At 30.7% G+C, this 16,843-nt stretch overlaps 1 protein-coding gene across 1 annotated transcript in view; it reads right to left on the reverse strand.

The window, feature by feature from the left end:
- LOC106469096 (Down syndrome cell adhesion molecule-like protein Dscam2) overlaps nucleotides 1-16,843 on the reverse strand; it is a 122,626-nt gene that overhangs the window by 63,801 nt on the left and 41,982 nt on the right. Inside the window, exon 3 of the mRNA XM_022397510.1 lies at nucleotides 11,202-11,357. Coding sequence (XP_022253218.1) covers nucleotides 11,202-11,357 — 156 coding nt within the window. The remainder of the gene's footprint in view (nucleotides 1-11,201; nucleotides 11,358-16,843) is intronic.

Consider the following 16,843-nt stretch of genomic DNA (forward strand, 5'->3'; position numbering starts at 1 on the left):
AATAAAGATAGTCAGTAATTAAATTATCTTTTTTCATTTGTAATAAAGTTCTGTTTAATTGTTTTTCGCGTGTGTTTGTTGGGTTATTTGGGATGGCTCTGAATTTCTTTTTATCGGAAAGGATGTCGTTCATTTGAATTATTCATGATGACAGTGGTGTTACCGTTGTCAGCTTTTAGAGTTTTAATGTTAGTATCATTTTTCAGATTATAAATGGATTTGATCTCGTTACTTGTGAGGTTAATTTTCAGTTTACGGTATTGGTTGACTGTATTAACAGTCTTGTTTGAGAATTCTTTGAAAAAGTTATTTAAAATACAGTTTTTGGGAACTTCGGGAAACCACATTTTGTTGTAGTTACCTGTGATAACTACATATATACTATATATATGTACTATATATATAATTAGTAAAAAGTCGGATCGGAGTCTTGTGCCCTGTAACAGTTAAAAGTATAAGAAATTCATCATTTAATGTGATAATGTGTTTTTTGAAAAGTATTTTAGCTGAACATTTAATGGAATTTATTATATATTAAAAAGTTTGTTCAAAAACGTTGAAAGTTTAAACTTTGTTTGGGATTTTTATTTTTGTACATTCTAGAGTATTGTTAAAAAGAATTACTAAAATAAATATTCCTGTGAAACATGCATTTTTTAAGAGTGTATAAAGATTTGACTCACTAATCTAACAAAACAAATTACATCTTCATAGTCAAAGTTCAAGTACTGCATCCTTGACAAGTTGATTTAAAAATACAACATTTTCAGTTATTTTTAGCAGCTGCACACTTCTAGTGAAAAAGCTTTAATTTAACATTAGAACTATTGAGATTGGCTAAGCCACAGTAATAGTAGTTATTGACAAGTGCTCACAAACTTGAAATCAGACATTTCTAAGTAAGGAAATGTTAATCGGCAAACTGAAAATCTAATGCCTGTAAAATAGTAACATCTGTATACTATAATATACACGTGTTGATATATATATCTTTCTAGCTTCTGTATTTTTTAATTGAGAAAATGACTATAAGTCTTTCAAATCTGAATACATCTAAAACAAAATTGCAAACAAGGTTTAATTACAAAATTATTCATCTGATCCGACATTCTTAGAGTTTTTATGACACATACGTCATTTTAATGTTCTTAGTTTTCATAGTTAATTCAAAACTAGTTAACATAAAATCACAGCCTTTAATAACTTAATTTATAAAAAAAGAAATGTGCTCAAAATCAATTTTTTGACGCTGATGAACCGGGGCAAAAATACTTTAACCCAATAATCTGCTAATATAAGTTAAAATATAGGAATGAAAATAATTCACTATAAGTACGTTTTATGTATATTATAATAATATAGGTGTTGTATTTACCTACACCGCTGAGACTAGAACTTTTATAGTTCACAAACATTTATAATGTAAGTTACTTCTAGCCTGATACTTTACGTGAAATTATCTACTCATAGTTTGAGATTTTATATAGATATACGCTATACACCATATCACGTGTTTATTCAACTTCCTTGTTTTAAATTTTTTTTAATATCCCTTCTATAAAATGTAATTAACAAAATGTTGACCAAACGTTACTATAAGTCCTAAAATAATGGATATCACTGACCTTTCTTAGTGAAATTGAAGTTAGAAATTTTTCACATTAAGTTCTTTTTAATTATGGAATATAATCATTAAAAAAGATTTATCAGAAATTTATAGCAAATAATTTGGAATATGATGGTCACATACACTCATATGTACATGTAAATGTATAAATACATGCAAATAGATAAACCCATTATAATAATAACTAATAGTAGAGTTACTAAAACGTATAATTACTTTAATAAAAACAGTAACGGTTTTTCATATTTAAGTAATAAGTAAGTAAACGGAATTTTGGAAAAAAAGGTTATTACTTTTTTAGAGTTCAAACATTCATCCCACTAATTTCTCGAATGTTAGTTTAAAGAACTACATGTGATATGAGACTGTTATAATTACTGAAAAAGCCACTTGTGTCAAACGTAACCCCCCTCTTCCAGGTATATCTCAGACATACTTCAATATCGGAAATAACTGAAGTTTCCTGCGCATGTTATGTAATTTCAAAACTAATTGTGTGTAAATATATAGATATATTTGAAATATATTTCGACATCCTAATCAGCGTAATCATTATGTATTAAAAATAACTATAGGTCCAAGCACGTAATGGTATTGTTATTACCATAAAAACCTATTGAGATATTAAAAAAAAACCAATATAATATTTGTAAAAAGCATATTCTTTAGACATAACTTATACCAGATGTAAATATATTTGACACAGGCAGCTATCATTTTCCGAGTGACAAGATCGTAGTGTGGAATTTGATGTTTATGCTATATTAAGCTGCTATCTTACAACGTGTGTTGATACAAAAGACTGCAATAGTTTAAAACCTATTATTTAAATCTACGACATACAGTGTTTCAGGTAAATGAATTTAATATCACCACTTTCAAATATAATATGTATCAACAAAAAGTGCGATTGTTGATTTCTAAAGATGATTTGCAAAGTATTTTATATTCTATTAGAAAAAACATTGAGTTAATTCCTATATATATATATATAGAGAGAGAGAGATTCTGAATTTTGTTAATATATTTCCATGTGTATTGAAATGCATATTACGAAAAGTTTAGAGGCACCCTACTTGCCTTAATAGTTCAGATCTTGCACCTTTGAGGTAAGTGAATTGGTTTGTTTTTATTACTAACTGAAGCTAGATGTTCAGGAAAGCAGACAAACAATAATCTCGAGATATTTGTTCAGAAAATTTCACAGAGTTTCTAACAAAGAGTTATTCACTAAACTAAAGCAATCTAAAAGCGAGTAACTTATTCTAATCTCGAGAGGAACAGTTCAGTGAAGAGATTTGGAGTTGATTGGGTATAGTTTGCTTGCTATGCCAGATATTATGTAAATAGATGGATGAAAAGATTTGAATAAATAGTTGTATCAAGATAAACAAACATATAAGCTATTTAAATAGACTGTAATGTATATTCTTCTAGCTATAGACACTCACACAGAGAGAAAGACATTCAAATTGATGTTCAGTAGACAAAACTGTGTTCTTATTTCTTCAAAAAAATAAGTAGAAAATGTTATTAAGACTTAATTCTAAGAATTATATTTTCTTGTACTGGTCGCAATTAAAATACCATAAGTAAAAGAGGTATACTTATATTTTATGCAGATATGAAATCAACAAGAGTTAAATTAGTAACAACTTTCAATTGGAAAGGAGGATAATTCAGAGAAAGGTTTACTCGATAATACATGATCTTATAGCGTGGTAAAAATAAAGATGGAGGTGATAGGCAAGAAATGTTTTCTTAAATAAACAGACAATTTGCCATGTTATGATGTAGGACAGATATCATTCCTATTAGTTCCATTATATTTTTAAAATTGATTATACGCCTTGAGGGATCATCGCTGGAATAAGGTACAGGTTTAGAGCTTCAAGCAATGTGACCGGGAGATCTAAATCGAATGGTTTATCCAACTACAAGCAAGCTTACAGATGTTTCCTTCCGTACCAAATGTTTACCGCTGAGTGAATTAACTTCCCTATCGATCGGATCTTATGCGTGCAGCAACCGCAAGGTTTCGGAGAAAAGAAATGAGACCAATGGTCAAAAGTGGACAGCTGAGCGAACGTCTCTGTTAAAAACCCTGGAATAGGGATATAAGAATGTTAATTGAAAAATCTTTGTGCACATATTGAATAAAGTTTTGTACAGATACCATCCCACAGTATGTGGGCAAATTATATCCAGTGATCTTAAGAAATTTTGCACGTGCAGAATTAAAAATGCTCCATTCTGAAGGAAAGTCTTAGACAGCAAGATTAGGACAGAAGGAGTATAAAACAGCAAAGTTTGCAATTAGTATTTCATTAACCACATTCAGAATTTAGAATTAAATCCTTTCAGTTAATAAGCTATATACCATGTTCAGATTTCAGGTCTGATGATGTTTCATCGCATATGTTTTTATGTTCAAATTTTTGATTTGATGAAGTTTAAGTTAAAACTTCATTTAGAAAGTTGAAGTTGTGGAATAATTACTAGATAAGAATATTAACACCAGTAGCTAAAACGTCTGCAAGTAACTGAGAGTTTGTATGATTCAGTTAGTAAGAACGAATTGAAAGGTGTAAGCGACAAAATGAAAGGACTAAGCCAGATGTATAATATGAAACACAAATCTTTATTACAAAATTAACATTACGTGGGAAAAAGTTGATTAATACTAGGTATTATTTTATGAAGCTTAATTAAAATCATAAATAACCGGTAAATGAGATAGCTAAGTATGCTGTATAAATAGATGAAAAATAACATAAAAATCTACATACTGGTCTAGTTGGATTTTATAGACGAGACAGGGCACTACAAGAAATAGTAAATCTCTGAAAAATGTAGCACAGAAGAACAGAAAAAAAGGTTCACACCAGTGAAAACATAGAATTCTTATAAAAAAGCTCTTCGTTCTCATAGAAACAGGGACGATATAAGAGGTTAAACAAATGACGGGTTAAAAATATAGTTCAAGGTGGCAGGGCAGCATTTCTCGTGATGTTCTGTGACAAATACAGGAATTAAGAATCTAGAAATATGGCAAGCCTATCACACATACTGTTGGTATGTCTATATCTAATTAGAAAGCTATGGGAATATGGAGATATTATATGAAATCACTACATGTTAACATTAAATTGACCATGTACAGGTTTTGGGTCTGGCGTGTTGATGTTACGTTTAATATTTTATTTGACAGTATTTATGTTTTAGTTTTTCAAAATATATCATTTGTCATATTGGGGTTTTAGCGACTAGCGAGTTTTCAATTAATTTTGTTTTTTTTCATGTTCCTCTTCTGGGTTTAATTATGTTCCAGATAATATTTCATTTGCCATGTTGAAGGTATGGGTTCGAAGACGTCTGAAGTTTCCTAAAGGCGTGGTAGTGACTTCAGTTAAATTAGAAATATTGAATAACACTGCCGTGACTATATAAAAGGCCGAACGTTTGACCAAGTCTGGGGTATTAACATGGGTCTTTAAAACGATGGAATGCCGAACAGATTTATACTCTTACATCATGTTAAAAACAGCAACCTCATGTCAGTTTTAGATTAATAGAAATAAGCAGTCAGAAACAGTAAAAATATTGTATATTATAATATAGTAAACCAAGTAGGCTGGCACGAAACAAAATTACACTAGTAGATATGAATCGGACCTAGGGACTGTTGAAAACTGTAATACATATATTAATTTTTGTGTGAATACTAGCCACTAGCTTCACTTGACATCTAGTGTTCGAAGCCCACTTCGGATGGAATCTTATTTTAAATTAGTTTTAAAATAATAATTAAAAAAAAGTAGTGATATGTTATTAAACCATTTTATAAAAATAGACAAAGTATGATAATGGGGTTACCTAGGTCAGCCATATGAAGATGTGAAAACAAAAAGTCATGTTATATGAAAGGGCAAACTCTGCAGTGATGTTATGTAAAAGTAGGTAAGTTAAACAAGTAGAATTTGGGGATAATTTGGCACCATTTGTATATTCATTTTGCAGCTTGTTCCAGTTGCAATAAAATGGGGGCCAAGAATTTCCCAATTTTTTTCTTGTTTAACTTATCCATTTTTATGTCACACCTATACGGGGTTTGCCTTTGATATAACTTGGCTCTTTTTGATACTACATCTTTATATGGCTGTTTTATTCAGATAATAGGAGATAAGTTAATGCTTCCCGTACGATGTACATGCTAAGATAAAATGATATCTGAAACACTGATTAGTAAAATAAAAACAGGTATAGACGAGATTTAACCCTCGATCTCCTGCGTACCAAGTGTCTTCCGTGCCATATGAGCTAAATCGCGAAGAATGTTTTCATGTACGCAACACTATTAAATGGAATCCTATTTACATGAGAAAGGTATATGTTTCAAATAGATAAATCCTTTAAATAATGCTGTTATTGTATTATAACAAAGACCTACTAAACAGAACATAGAGTTGTTTTATTTAGATTTAAAGTAAAGAAGCGTAAAAACTTGGAGGGACTATAAACGAAAACATTTTTTTTTCTGGATAATCGCCATTTTTGACTCAGATCTTGAGATTGTTTCTTGATCGAGCTCTTGATAAAGCGATGTTATAAAATTATGGTAGTTAAAAGTGTACAAATCAACTACCTGCGGTTGTCGCTACTTCACTTCTTCCCCCTTCCATAATGGTATCAACCCTTTTTTACTCTCCCCTAAAGTATTAACAAGAGGTGGGTCCACGACAATTAATATCAGAAATGGTGTAATATTATATTCCCCTAATGGGTAAACTCGTTCTTTGTGTACGAAGCGTAATTATACTTTAGGTCTAACTGTTGATTTTAATGTGCCGGGAAGATAAAGAATTATCCTAATGTGTTTTCTTGCGTGTTTGTTTATGTTACTGAAATAACTGTTTTTAAAATTAATGTTATAAACGTCGTAGTTTTGCACTTGTATAGAACATTGTATTCGTATGAATGTAAAATTACCACTGAACAATTATCCAATAGGTATATTGCGTTTCCATGTGAGCTAGCACGCATACACGCACAGACTAACTGACATGTATTGTTCTTTTAACTAAATAAGTTCCATTATCAGAGTTAAAGTTTCACGGCGTTTTTATTTGATTTCTCCATCGTCAATGTCCAAATTACAATTTCAAAACATTTCGACGAGCTTTTCCCTTAATAGTATATTTTTTGTGGGTTTGTTTAATAAATTTCGAGCAAAGTTACTCGAGGATAATTTGCGGTAGTATTCTCTAATTTAGAAGTGATAGACTAGAGAGACGGCAGCTAGTCAACACCACCCACCCCCAACTCCTGGGCTACTGTATACCAACGAAAAGTAGGATTGACTGCCACTTATAACGCACCTCTACCAACGGCTGAAAGAGCGAAATTGTTCGGTGATGGGCTTCGCAGATCAAGTCGAGCCCCCGAACCACCAAACCATTTTAGGCCATTATGTTTAGATTTCGGTTTCGACGGAGTTTCTTCAATGTTCAACTTATCATGCACAGGTTTCAGCTTTCACGACATTTCGGATAACTGTTCAAACACTTTCAAGTTTTGCAAAATTGATACTAAAATTACGTTTTCCATGCTTTTTACGTTCCAGATGTGAAGACCATTGAATTCTACTATTAAGGTTTCAGATTCGACCACATTTCAGCCAACGTAACATTTTCTTTCCTCACATCCCAGATTTTCTATCATTTAAAACCAAAATTCAGTTTTCTGTTATTTTCTAAATTTTACGATATTTCAGCTAACGCCCTGTTTTTGCTTAGGTTTTCCGGATTTCTGTTTAATTACGTATTTAAACTTCATTTCAAAATTTTCAGGTTGAATGACTAACTGCTAGTTTAACATTACATTACCTTTTTAAGCGTATCGGATAGTCCATTTACTTCAGTCCTCGTGCTCAAGCACTGTAACAAGATACATAGAATCAAAGTACAAAATTTTATCTTTTATGTTATATTAGGTGGCATATTTTAATTCTATTCTTTCAATGTACATTCTTCCGTATCACCCATTTTCTGGAAAGTTGTCTTATATAATTATATTGGCATTTATTCATAAGAGAACCTATCTAATAAAAGAAAAATATTTTCCTCGTGGTTAAACTTATTATTGCATCATACTTTTTAAGGTCTCAAATCTTATTGACATTTGAATTGATAAGTGATAAGAGCATATTATTGAATAAGGTTGCGCTAGTCTTATAATATTGAATAAATACCCTTTCTTCTTCCTTTATAAAATAATTTCTGCTCGTAATGATCGTGTTGTGCTTCATTCAGATTAGTCAGCAAGTTAAAATGCTTCTAAGTGGGTAATAAATCAGAATGTTATATATGAAATAGTATGAGTTTTGCATATTAAAATAGTAACATGAAGATTTCCGAATCATACCATGTGTCGATAATAGACTATGCAATTATATAAAAACTGAATGATTGTTAAGTAGGTTTTTATTAGTTTCTACATAGAATTTTAGGAGTTATTTATACTAAAGGTATCATAATTTTATTTGAACCAAACATCTCAGAAAACTATAATCCTTTTGCAGTTTATCATTAGTGACGTGAAAAGTGTCCGTGAACAAAAGAATACCAAAATTTCAATAGAATTTTCGATTTCTAAAACTGCAATAACTTTTTCAAGACTAGAAAATATTTTAAATTAATAATTTCAACAGGTACGTAAATCCCGTGTTTAAGAGTGTGGTTAATAAAGAAATATATAAAACTTTTAACACTTTATAAAAAAAACGCATACATACAGTTAAACTATGAAAACTTAGTTTCATAAAAGAAACTTGTAGCGATATTCTGTTTGCTAATACAGTGATAACACTTTACTTTAATGGATGAAACAATCCTGCTAAGTTCACGGCAAAAAAGTAGATATTTAGAGTTCGTGTTTAACTGTTAGCAAAATATAAATTATTTTAAACGTAAAATCAAGAAGTTGAGATAATTAAAATGATATCAACTACATAACATTGTATATTTAGATAGATTGCTAAGAGAAGAATAAAAAAGTGGAAAAGGCATCTGAAATATTTTGCGTAAAATATTTTTATTCAAAAAAATCAAATTTATTGACTAAGTCAGTAATTTCTGTTTTATTTGAACTTCCAGCTGGCTTCCAGAAAATATCATAAATAGTTGGGAAACGTTATTGATAGTAACGTTTTTACATATGTATATTCAGCAAAACTCCTGTTCATGCACCAGCTAGACTGTTGTTTATCATTCTCTAGAAGCTCTGTGTAGCTACAGATTATATGTAAGAGCAAGTGCAAATACAAGTTCCTGCAATGGGAAGTGGATATATATATATATATAAAGATGAAATGTGTGTTTGTTTGCACCCTAACTACTCCGAGCCAATTGGGCCAATCTCAACCAAAGTTTGTATGTAAACACTATGAACATTGGGAAATGTCCTAAGAGAGCAAAAATTAAGCTTTATCCTATTTCTATTTTGTAAAGCCTGTTCGTTAATTACTCACAGCCAATCTCGAACAGTGTTGGCAGGTTGACGCTTTGCACAATTTTGAACATTCTAAAAGGATTGAAGGTCAAAGTATGAAAGTTGCTATTTTGTTTCTCAAACAACCATAAAAAAACTGAGATTTAGGGTGTTCAAAGGTGGGATCATCTCAAAATCTTTATTTGTTGGTAGATGGAAAGCAAGTTGCAAATTTTGTTTATGAAGAAACTTTGTTATAATTTTAAAATTTCGAGACAAAGTATATGTTCAAGTTATTATTTTGAAATATATGATTGCTGTTAAACTTACATTGTGTTAATTAAGTTTAAACATTCCCCGTCAGTTGACGGGTATTTCAGCTCTTACTTATATATATATGTATATTAATGAATAGATTTTCTATCATTCTAATATAACGTTTCATAAATATAGAAATTTTAAATGTTGTAGAAAGACAATTTAAAAGAAAAGTTTAAAAATGTGAACATGGAATACAAACTACGAATTTTACGATTCTTGATTATAGATAAATATTTTAATTTATTAAAATTTTGACTTTATTTAATGATTATTTTTTCAATTTAAAAATGTAAATATAAAAATACTCATTTTTAAAACACACGAAAGGGTTAAGGGAGCAATACTGATATATAAGAAAAACAAAGAGTATCCTATATAATGTTAATATTCAGAAAACGACAAACGGATTTTATAGCCTCCTGAAAATACGAATATCCAGCCAATTTAAGTACAAGGCACGTGACACCATGCACGTACTCGTTTGGTCACGTATTGCCAAGCATTGTATAAAACTTATTACGTTTTATTTTCCTTTTCTATTATCATACTGCAAGTTAGCATGTCATAAATATTTTATATACTGGTATAATAAAGCAAACCCCTTTTAAATTTTTCTAACAGAAAGTAATAAATAATTTAGCATTGTTGTATATTGATTATCACAAGGCTGATGGCTTATGCTCAAAACAATATGGATAATACAGCTGAAATTATATTTATAACCAAAATAACTGTTGCAGAGTAAGATTAAAACCAATTGTAATTATATTTTATAGGCATTTTATTTCAAGAAAATGCAACTGCCAACATAACTGATGGAAAAGGTGTTGTTGCTCTGTTATAGACTTCGTTTAATCATTGCGTGTGTTTTCTGTTAACTATTTTAGACATTCGGTTTTGAGATGCTCCTGATAATAGGTACCTTAATAACCTATTATTTGTTGATCCATGGAATTTTTAACTTGTAATTGGTTGGCCCATGTACCTAATACCTTGTAACTGGTTGGTCCATGTATCTTATAACTTGTAATTGGCTGGTCCATACACCTTATAACTTGTAATTGATTTGAATCAGACATTTCAAGAGCAGGATGCTATATGTTTAAATGCACACACACACACACACTTATGATAAAATATAAGTTAAAAAACATATTTATTCCATAAAATACTGAACATATGACTTTGTGCTGTTTTCAATTGATATGTCGTATGAAATGTTCACTTGTTGTATGTATATATATATGTGTGTATTATAAGTCCAGCATTGCTATAATATTATATGAGTGTGTATACTGTATATTATTTGTAAATATGAATTTTGAAGTATTTTTATATTCGTGTTTCTTTGGTGTGCTGCTGTTAAACGATATGAAGAAGTGTTTGTTGCCAACATAAATTAAACATACTTTACACAAACTTCAACACCTAAAGTCTACTATAATGTGTACCAAAAAAGTCATTAATTTCAAGTTTCGTTACTGATGCAAATTAAATGGCTTTGAGCAAATTTAGTTGGAAAGTACGTTTACATATTTATTGGATTATTGATTTCTGTAAGAAAGAGAACAGCACTTTTAAGTTAGTTCAATGCACACACATAAATGCAGGTTAGCGCGTTGATTGAAAACAAGCTGAACAATTGAGCATTGCAGCGCCAGGGGAATGGTTGTCTACTCATACACTACTCATTAATCATTGTACCAAATACAAGGGAGACAGCTTAAACCTAAACGTACTATGTATATTTATACATCGCCTGTACCTCTTACAATCAATCTTCCCGAGGTGGCGCTGCTAATGCTGCGATCTGTTAGACGGTCTGTCACGTGACACTTGTAATTTTTGTCAGAGTCCGAATTTTGAACGTTTCGAATGTGGAGTTCACCGCTAGAAAAGAATACGTACTTAGAATCTGGATCTGGAAAGAAAAAAATATGTATTTGTAGAATTGTTCCAGCTCATTTTTATAATATATCTTTTTTTTTTACATCATTTCATTAGTGTTTCCAAATTATCATCAGATTCAAAAATTAACATTTAATATTTATAAACATAAAATATAAGTTAATTTCAAAAGAAAAAATCAAAACTATAATGAATCTAAATTACTTGGTTTAGGTCATTCAAAGTAAAGAACAAAATTTTATACTTTATTTTGCTTAATAGAATTATAAAACTGAGGTAAATACTCGGTTGAATTTGTAAATATTTTATTTAGATTGTTATAAATACAAAACTATGGTAAATAGTTGATTTAGCTTAATAGAGCCCCCCAGTGGCACAGTGGCATATCTGCAGACTTACAACGCTAGAATTCGGGTATCGATACTAGTGGTGGGCAGAGCACAGATAGCCCATTGTGTAGCTTTGTGCTTAATTACAAACAAACAAACAAACAAGCATAATAGAAATACAAAACTGAGGTGAGTAGTCAGTTGAGTTTGTTGAAAGTACAAAACAAAAAGGAGTTGTTGATGTAGAGTTGTTGTTTGTTTAAATTATCATAAACATGAAAGAGATGAATGCTTTTTCAAGATCTAATTCTTAACACTGATTAATATAGCAACCAAACCACCAAAGCTCTTTTTTATTTTTCTACCGTATAAGACATCATTGCAGTGTTTCCTTAGATATTTTGTTAGTATACATTTCATGAAATAATTAGAAAGACTAGGTTTCACTTGGAATTTTATACTTCGGTGTATAAGTTGTCCGCTGATAAGATTTAAATCTAATCAGGGAAGAGGTACTAAACATTTGTTTTTCTTTCCACTGTGATTGAAAGGAGTAAACCGAAACGCTGTGAAAACAATGTCTAATTACTTGTCCCCTGGTGAGTCAGCGGTAAGTTTCCCTACTCACAATGCTAAAATTCAGGGTTCGATTCCCCGCGGTGTATACAGCAGATATTCCCAACAAACAAACATAGAAACTCAATACTTACTCCTTAACAGAATAGGTTATCTTAATAATTATCTCTAGTTTATACATTTACGAATAAAAATCCAAATGTATAAACAAAATAGAAGTTAATATTTAATGGAAAGCCTATTGTACACTATCAGTCTGACCATATATTTGCTTCCATAACTATATTAAAGTAAAAGCCTATTGTACACTATCAATCTGACCATATATTTGCTTCCATAACTATATTAAAGTAAAAGCCTATTGTACACTATCAATCTGACCATATATTTGCTTCCATCCCTATATTATGGTACAATCGAATAACTGAATGTTTGTGAAGGCTTAGATAAAAGATGGTTAAATTGCAAAGGTATATGTTTCACCATTAATTTTTGGTTATGAGAATTAATTACAGTTTCGAGCGAGAAATTTGCAGTTGAGTTAAAGGTCTGCCAACAGATTGAAAAAGTCTTATTGTATGGACATTTTTCACGTTGTCATCGTAACCTGTTACCATGATGAGAGAATATTTTGGTTAATGAAAGATTTTTAATGTTTTTTGAAGGTTTGCTTTGTTCATGACTGCAACTCTGTCAACTTAGAACATTGATCTCCATGTAGAACAATATAATGTTTTTGTTTTTTTGTAGATGTAAAGAGAAATACAAATCTAAGAGTAAATTTATTTTATCTATTTATGCTCGAGTTTATGGTTCCATTATTCCCCAGCTTTTAAACACAAAGAAACAACACAGAAAAAAGAATTTCACCACTATAATCGCGTGCAAAAAGTTCTAAAACATTATAACTTATGGAGCATTACACCGTATTTTCAAGGGATGATAATACAGCATCTTGTATTATTTAGTATGCGAATAATGTTGAATTAATTGAATTAAAAAATAGTTCTTAATTGGTTACTAAAAAATAAAATTTCAATAGTTAATACTAACGGCAAATATTCTAATAAATTAATAAATACAAGAGGTGTTCCTCAGGGCTCTGTTCTTGGACAATGCTGTTTTTATTATACGTTAATGACATGCCAGACTTGTTACTTGACATAAAGCAGATTTTATTTGCAGATGTTACTACAGTTTTAGCCCAGTCTTTAGTTGAAATGGTTAATTTGTCATTAGATAGGCTAAATTATTGGCTTTATGAAAGTGATTTGGTTGTAAATATGGAAAAGATTAAATTTATACTTTTTCATAATGAAAATAAAAATATTAATAGTAAGGAAGTAAACATATATATGTAAATGGAGTATTGCTTGAAAGGTGTTCATCAGCAAAGGTTTCGGGTATTATAATTGATGATAAATTAAATTGACTTGAGCTCATAAGAACTATTAATAAATAAGATATATTGGTATAATGAACAAAATAAAACGATATAATGAAAAATGATTGATAACTTTATATTATAGTTTTTTTTTTCTATCCACATTTAATATCTGAAAATACTCGTTGGAGAAGTTCATCAGAATATAATAATCTTTTGTTGCTTTTTCAACAAAAAAATTATGGATTTAAGCAATCAGGATTCTGTGCGACAGTTATTTCATAAATAAAAAATATTAAATATTTATGAAACAAAGTGATTAAAAATAAATAAATTAGTATACCCAATTTTCAAACCTTTTAAAAGATAACAACAATAGCCATTGTAACGAAACATGAATTTATCCTGCACTTATATATATTTACATTTTCTTGTTTGAAAAATCATTCTGTTTTTGCTTTTCTTGTCTCCCTTACTTATACTAGATTGATTGTTGTTAAAATTATTAGTTATTACAAAATATTGCAACAAAAGTTGAGTAGGTCATACTAAAAAGATTTTGGAGCCTCATCATGTCGATACAGACGATATTGCTACATCCGGTCACGCTCAATCAGACGACTGTGCATCTTAATAATAGCCTTACAGCGTAGTGTCCATTGCAAAAGGCTCCGTCGTAAGGCAGTCATGTCCAAAGCATATAATTCCTCCTTGATTGGCATTTCATAATCCATCTAAGTGTATGAAGTCGGCGGTTTCCCATCGTCCGCTTTAACAGTCCGACTACACAAAAATCCAACGACTGGATCAATATATCTTCGTATGGAATAGCATGACTACCCATTTTATTCTTCATCTGCTTCAGATATGCTATTGTTGAACGGGAGGTATTACTGATAACCTTATCTTATCCTTATTTTCAGATAAAGATCCTTCATGATTATGTTGTGTGGTGTTGTTTGGGGCACATGGACGGCTTTTGCATGAATTCTCACCTGTTACAAGACGCCATACTTTGCTTGTCATGGATGGAATACGAAGGTGTTTCTCTTTTTTGAACAATACTTTATTTTCAGAAATTCGAATTTTAGCAAATATCTTGTTTCACTTATATTAGTTGTACATTACATTTATCACACTCAGTCATATAACAACTCCCAGTTTCAAATTTTCACGGTATAAAAAAATTACACTTTTATAAGAGTAAGACTACTTACACCTTTGAAAGGAAATACTTTTTAATTAGAGCGACGTTTCGACCGTCCTCCTGCGGTTGTCGTCAGGCTTAAAATAAATGTTACATAATATATATATACATATACAAGATAAGGCATCGCTTGTTCCGTGATTTCATTTAGAGAAAATGTCATCATGATAATACCAGCCAGAATACATATTTTGTTACATTGATACATATTTATCCAGTATTTTTTAAGAAACGTATTAAGTAGATGTTGATTCACATGACTGTTGTAATTACATGAGATTAAAAGAGAAATCAGGAACCAAAGATTATGATGTGACACATATTTCTATATATGTTTAACTTGTATTGTGTCCTACAACCTGTATTATTATTTAAACTTAAATAGGACTGATTTCTATACTTCTGAAAATTATATGACCCTATTCAGGAACGTCTCTGTTAAAGTATAAATTGTAGGGCTTTCTTATTTTCATTTTTTCGAAATGCTCTTAATTTGTCAAGACTGTAAGTTTTGTAGTGTGTGGTTGGCGGGTTCCATGTTTTAGGCAATGATCGGCGATGGTGCATTCTAGATGAAAGTTTTATATTTGAGTAATTACACTTCTCGCAACTTTACTTATCTATAATTTCCCACATGTTGGTTGATAAAAGTCAAAGGGAGTCTTTAGGGGATACCTGTATTTGAGGTATCTGTAAGATATTTTGATGGTAAATTGTCGTAATATTACATAACTTTGTTATGAGGTTTCTTTTACATACGATATACATGCAACGCAGTGAGGATTATGATCGTCTTCTGGTTTGTTCTTCCTAGTCTTGACTTACTTTTCAATGGATTTATGAAACAAAATGACTATAATACTTGTTCGTTTTTTTTTTTTTGACGTTGTAGTTATATCCCCTCTGTTTATAATGGCTTTTTTATGGGTTGGGTGATGTGAGGAAAGATGGATATGTCGAAATGTATGTGTTGGTTTGTGAAATACGTCAAAGGATAAAGAGTTGACAACTTCTCTTTTTATCCTTGTGTTTGAAAATTGATGCTTATGTTTAGTTCTTTCTCACATATAGTTCCTTATCTAACGGAATTGAAATAGAATAATAAATGTTCTATGTCATCTTCTTGTACAACAGTGGAAATGTCATCAGTGTATCCTTTCCATTAAGTGACTTTTCTATTCGTCGAATTAAGGTGATATTTTCAAATGGCTGGAGAAATATGTTGACTATTGTGGCCCATTGCGACATTGCGCACTTGTCCACAACACTGTCTTTAAAAAACGAAATATGTTAACAAATATGTCATAAAATGGCATAAAGTTTCAATCGATAATGGAATTCCCTCTGTAAATTGTCGTGTTCTGTTGGTCGTTTTAGGATAATCGCTAAAGCTTCATCTGCTAGAATGCTTGTATAGAGAGATAGAACCTCAAGACTAATAAAAGTTTCATTGTTGTTAAGAGCGGTGTATTTTGTTTTTGAGAAGAATCCCTCAATATTACTGATGTTATGCATGGGGGTACTTAAGTGTGGGGTTAGAATGCCTACCAAATACTTTGAAAGATGATAAGTTGATGTGTTCAAACAACTCACTAGTGGCCTGATTGGGCAGACTAGTTCATGAATCTTTGGCAGGTCATAAACTGTGGTACAATTTAGGTGATTGTCGGGAGGACGTAGGAATGTTTTCATTTGTTTGGGGTTCCTTACTTTCTTTTTTATTTAATAATTTAGTTGGGTTTTAGCAGCCTTGTTCAGTTGAGTCAGAATCTAGTTGTTGTTTTTTCAAGCATCGTTACTTAAATGACTTTTCATTCTATTTATGAAATTGCCCTTTTACGTCATCATTGTGTAATTTACTTCATCAGCTGGAAGTCTGCTGTTGTCGTTTTTTAGCGTTTGGAAAGCTTTAATAGCATTTAAAACATCCGATTTATCTAGTGATAACCTTCTGCTTTTAGGGTGGACAAGGTTTAGCCGTAAAGAGCTATACAGTTTAAATA

This window comes from Limulus polyphemus, unplaced genomic scaffold (assembly GCF_000517525.1).
Source record: "Limulus polyphemus unplaced genomic scaffold, Limulus_polyphemus-2.1.2 Scaffold3299, whole genome shotgun sequence".
Lineage (NCBI taxonomy): Eukaryota > Metazoa > Arthropoda > Merostomata > Xiphosura > Limulidae > Limulus > Limulus polyphemus.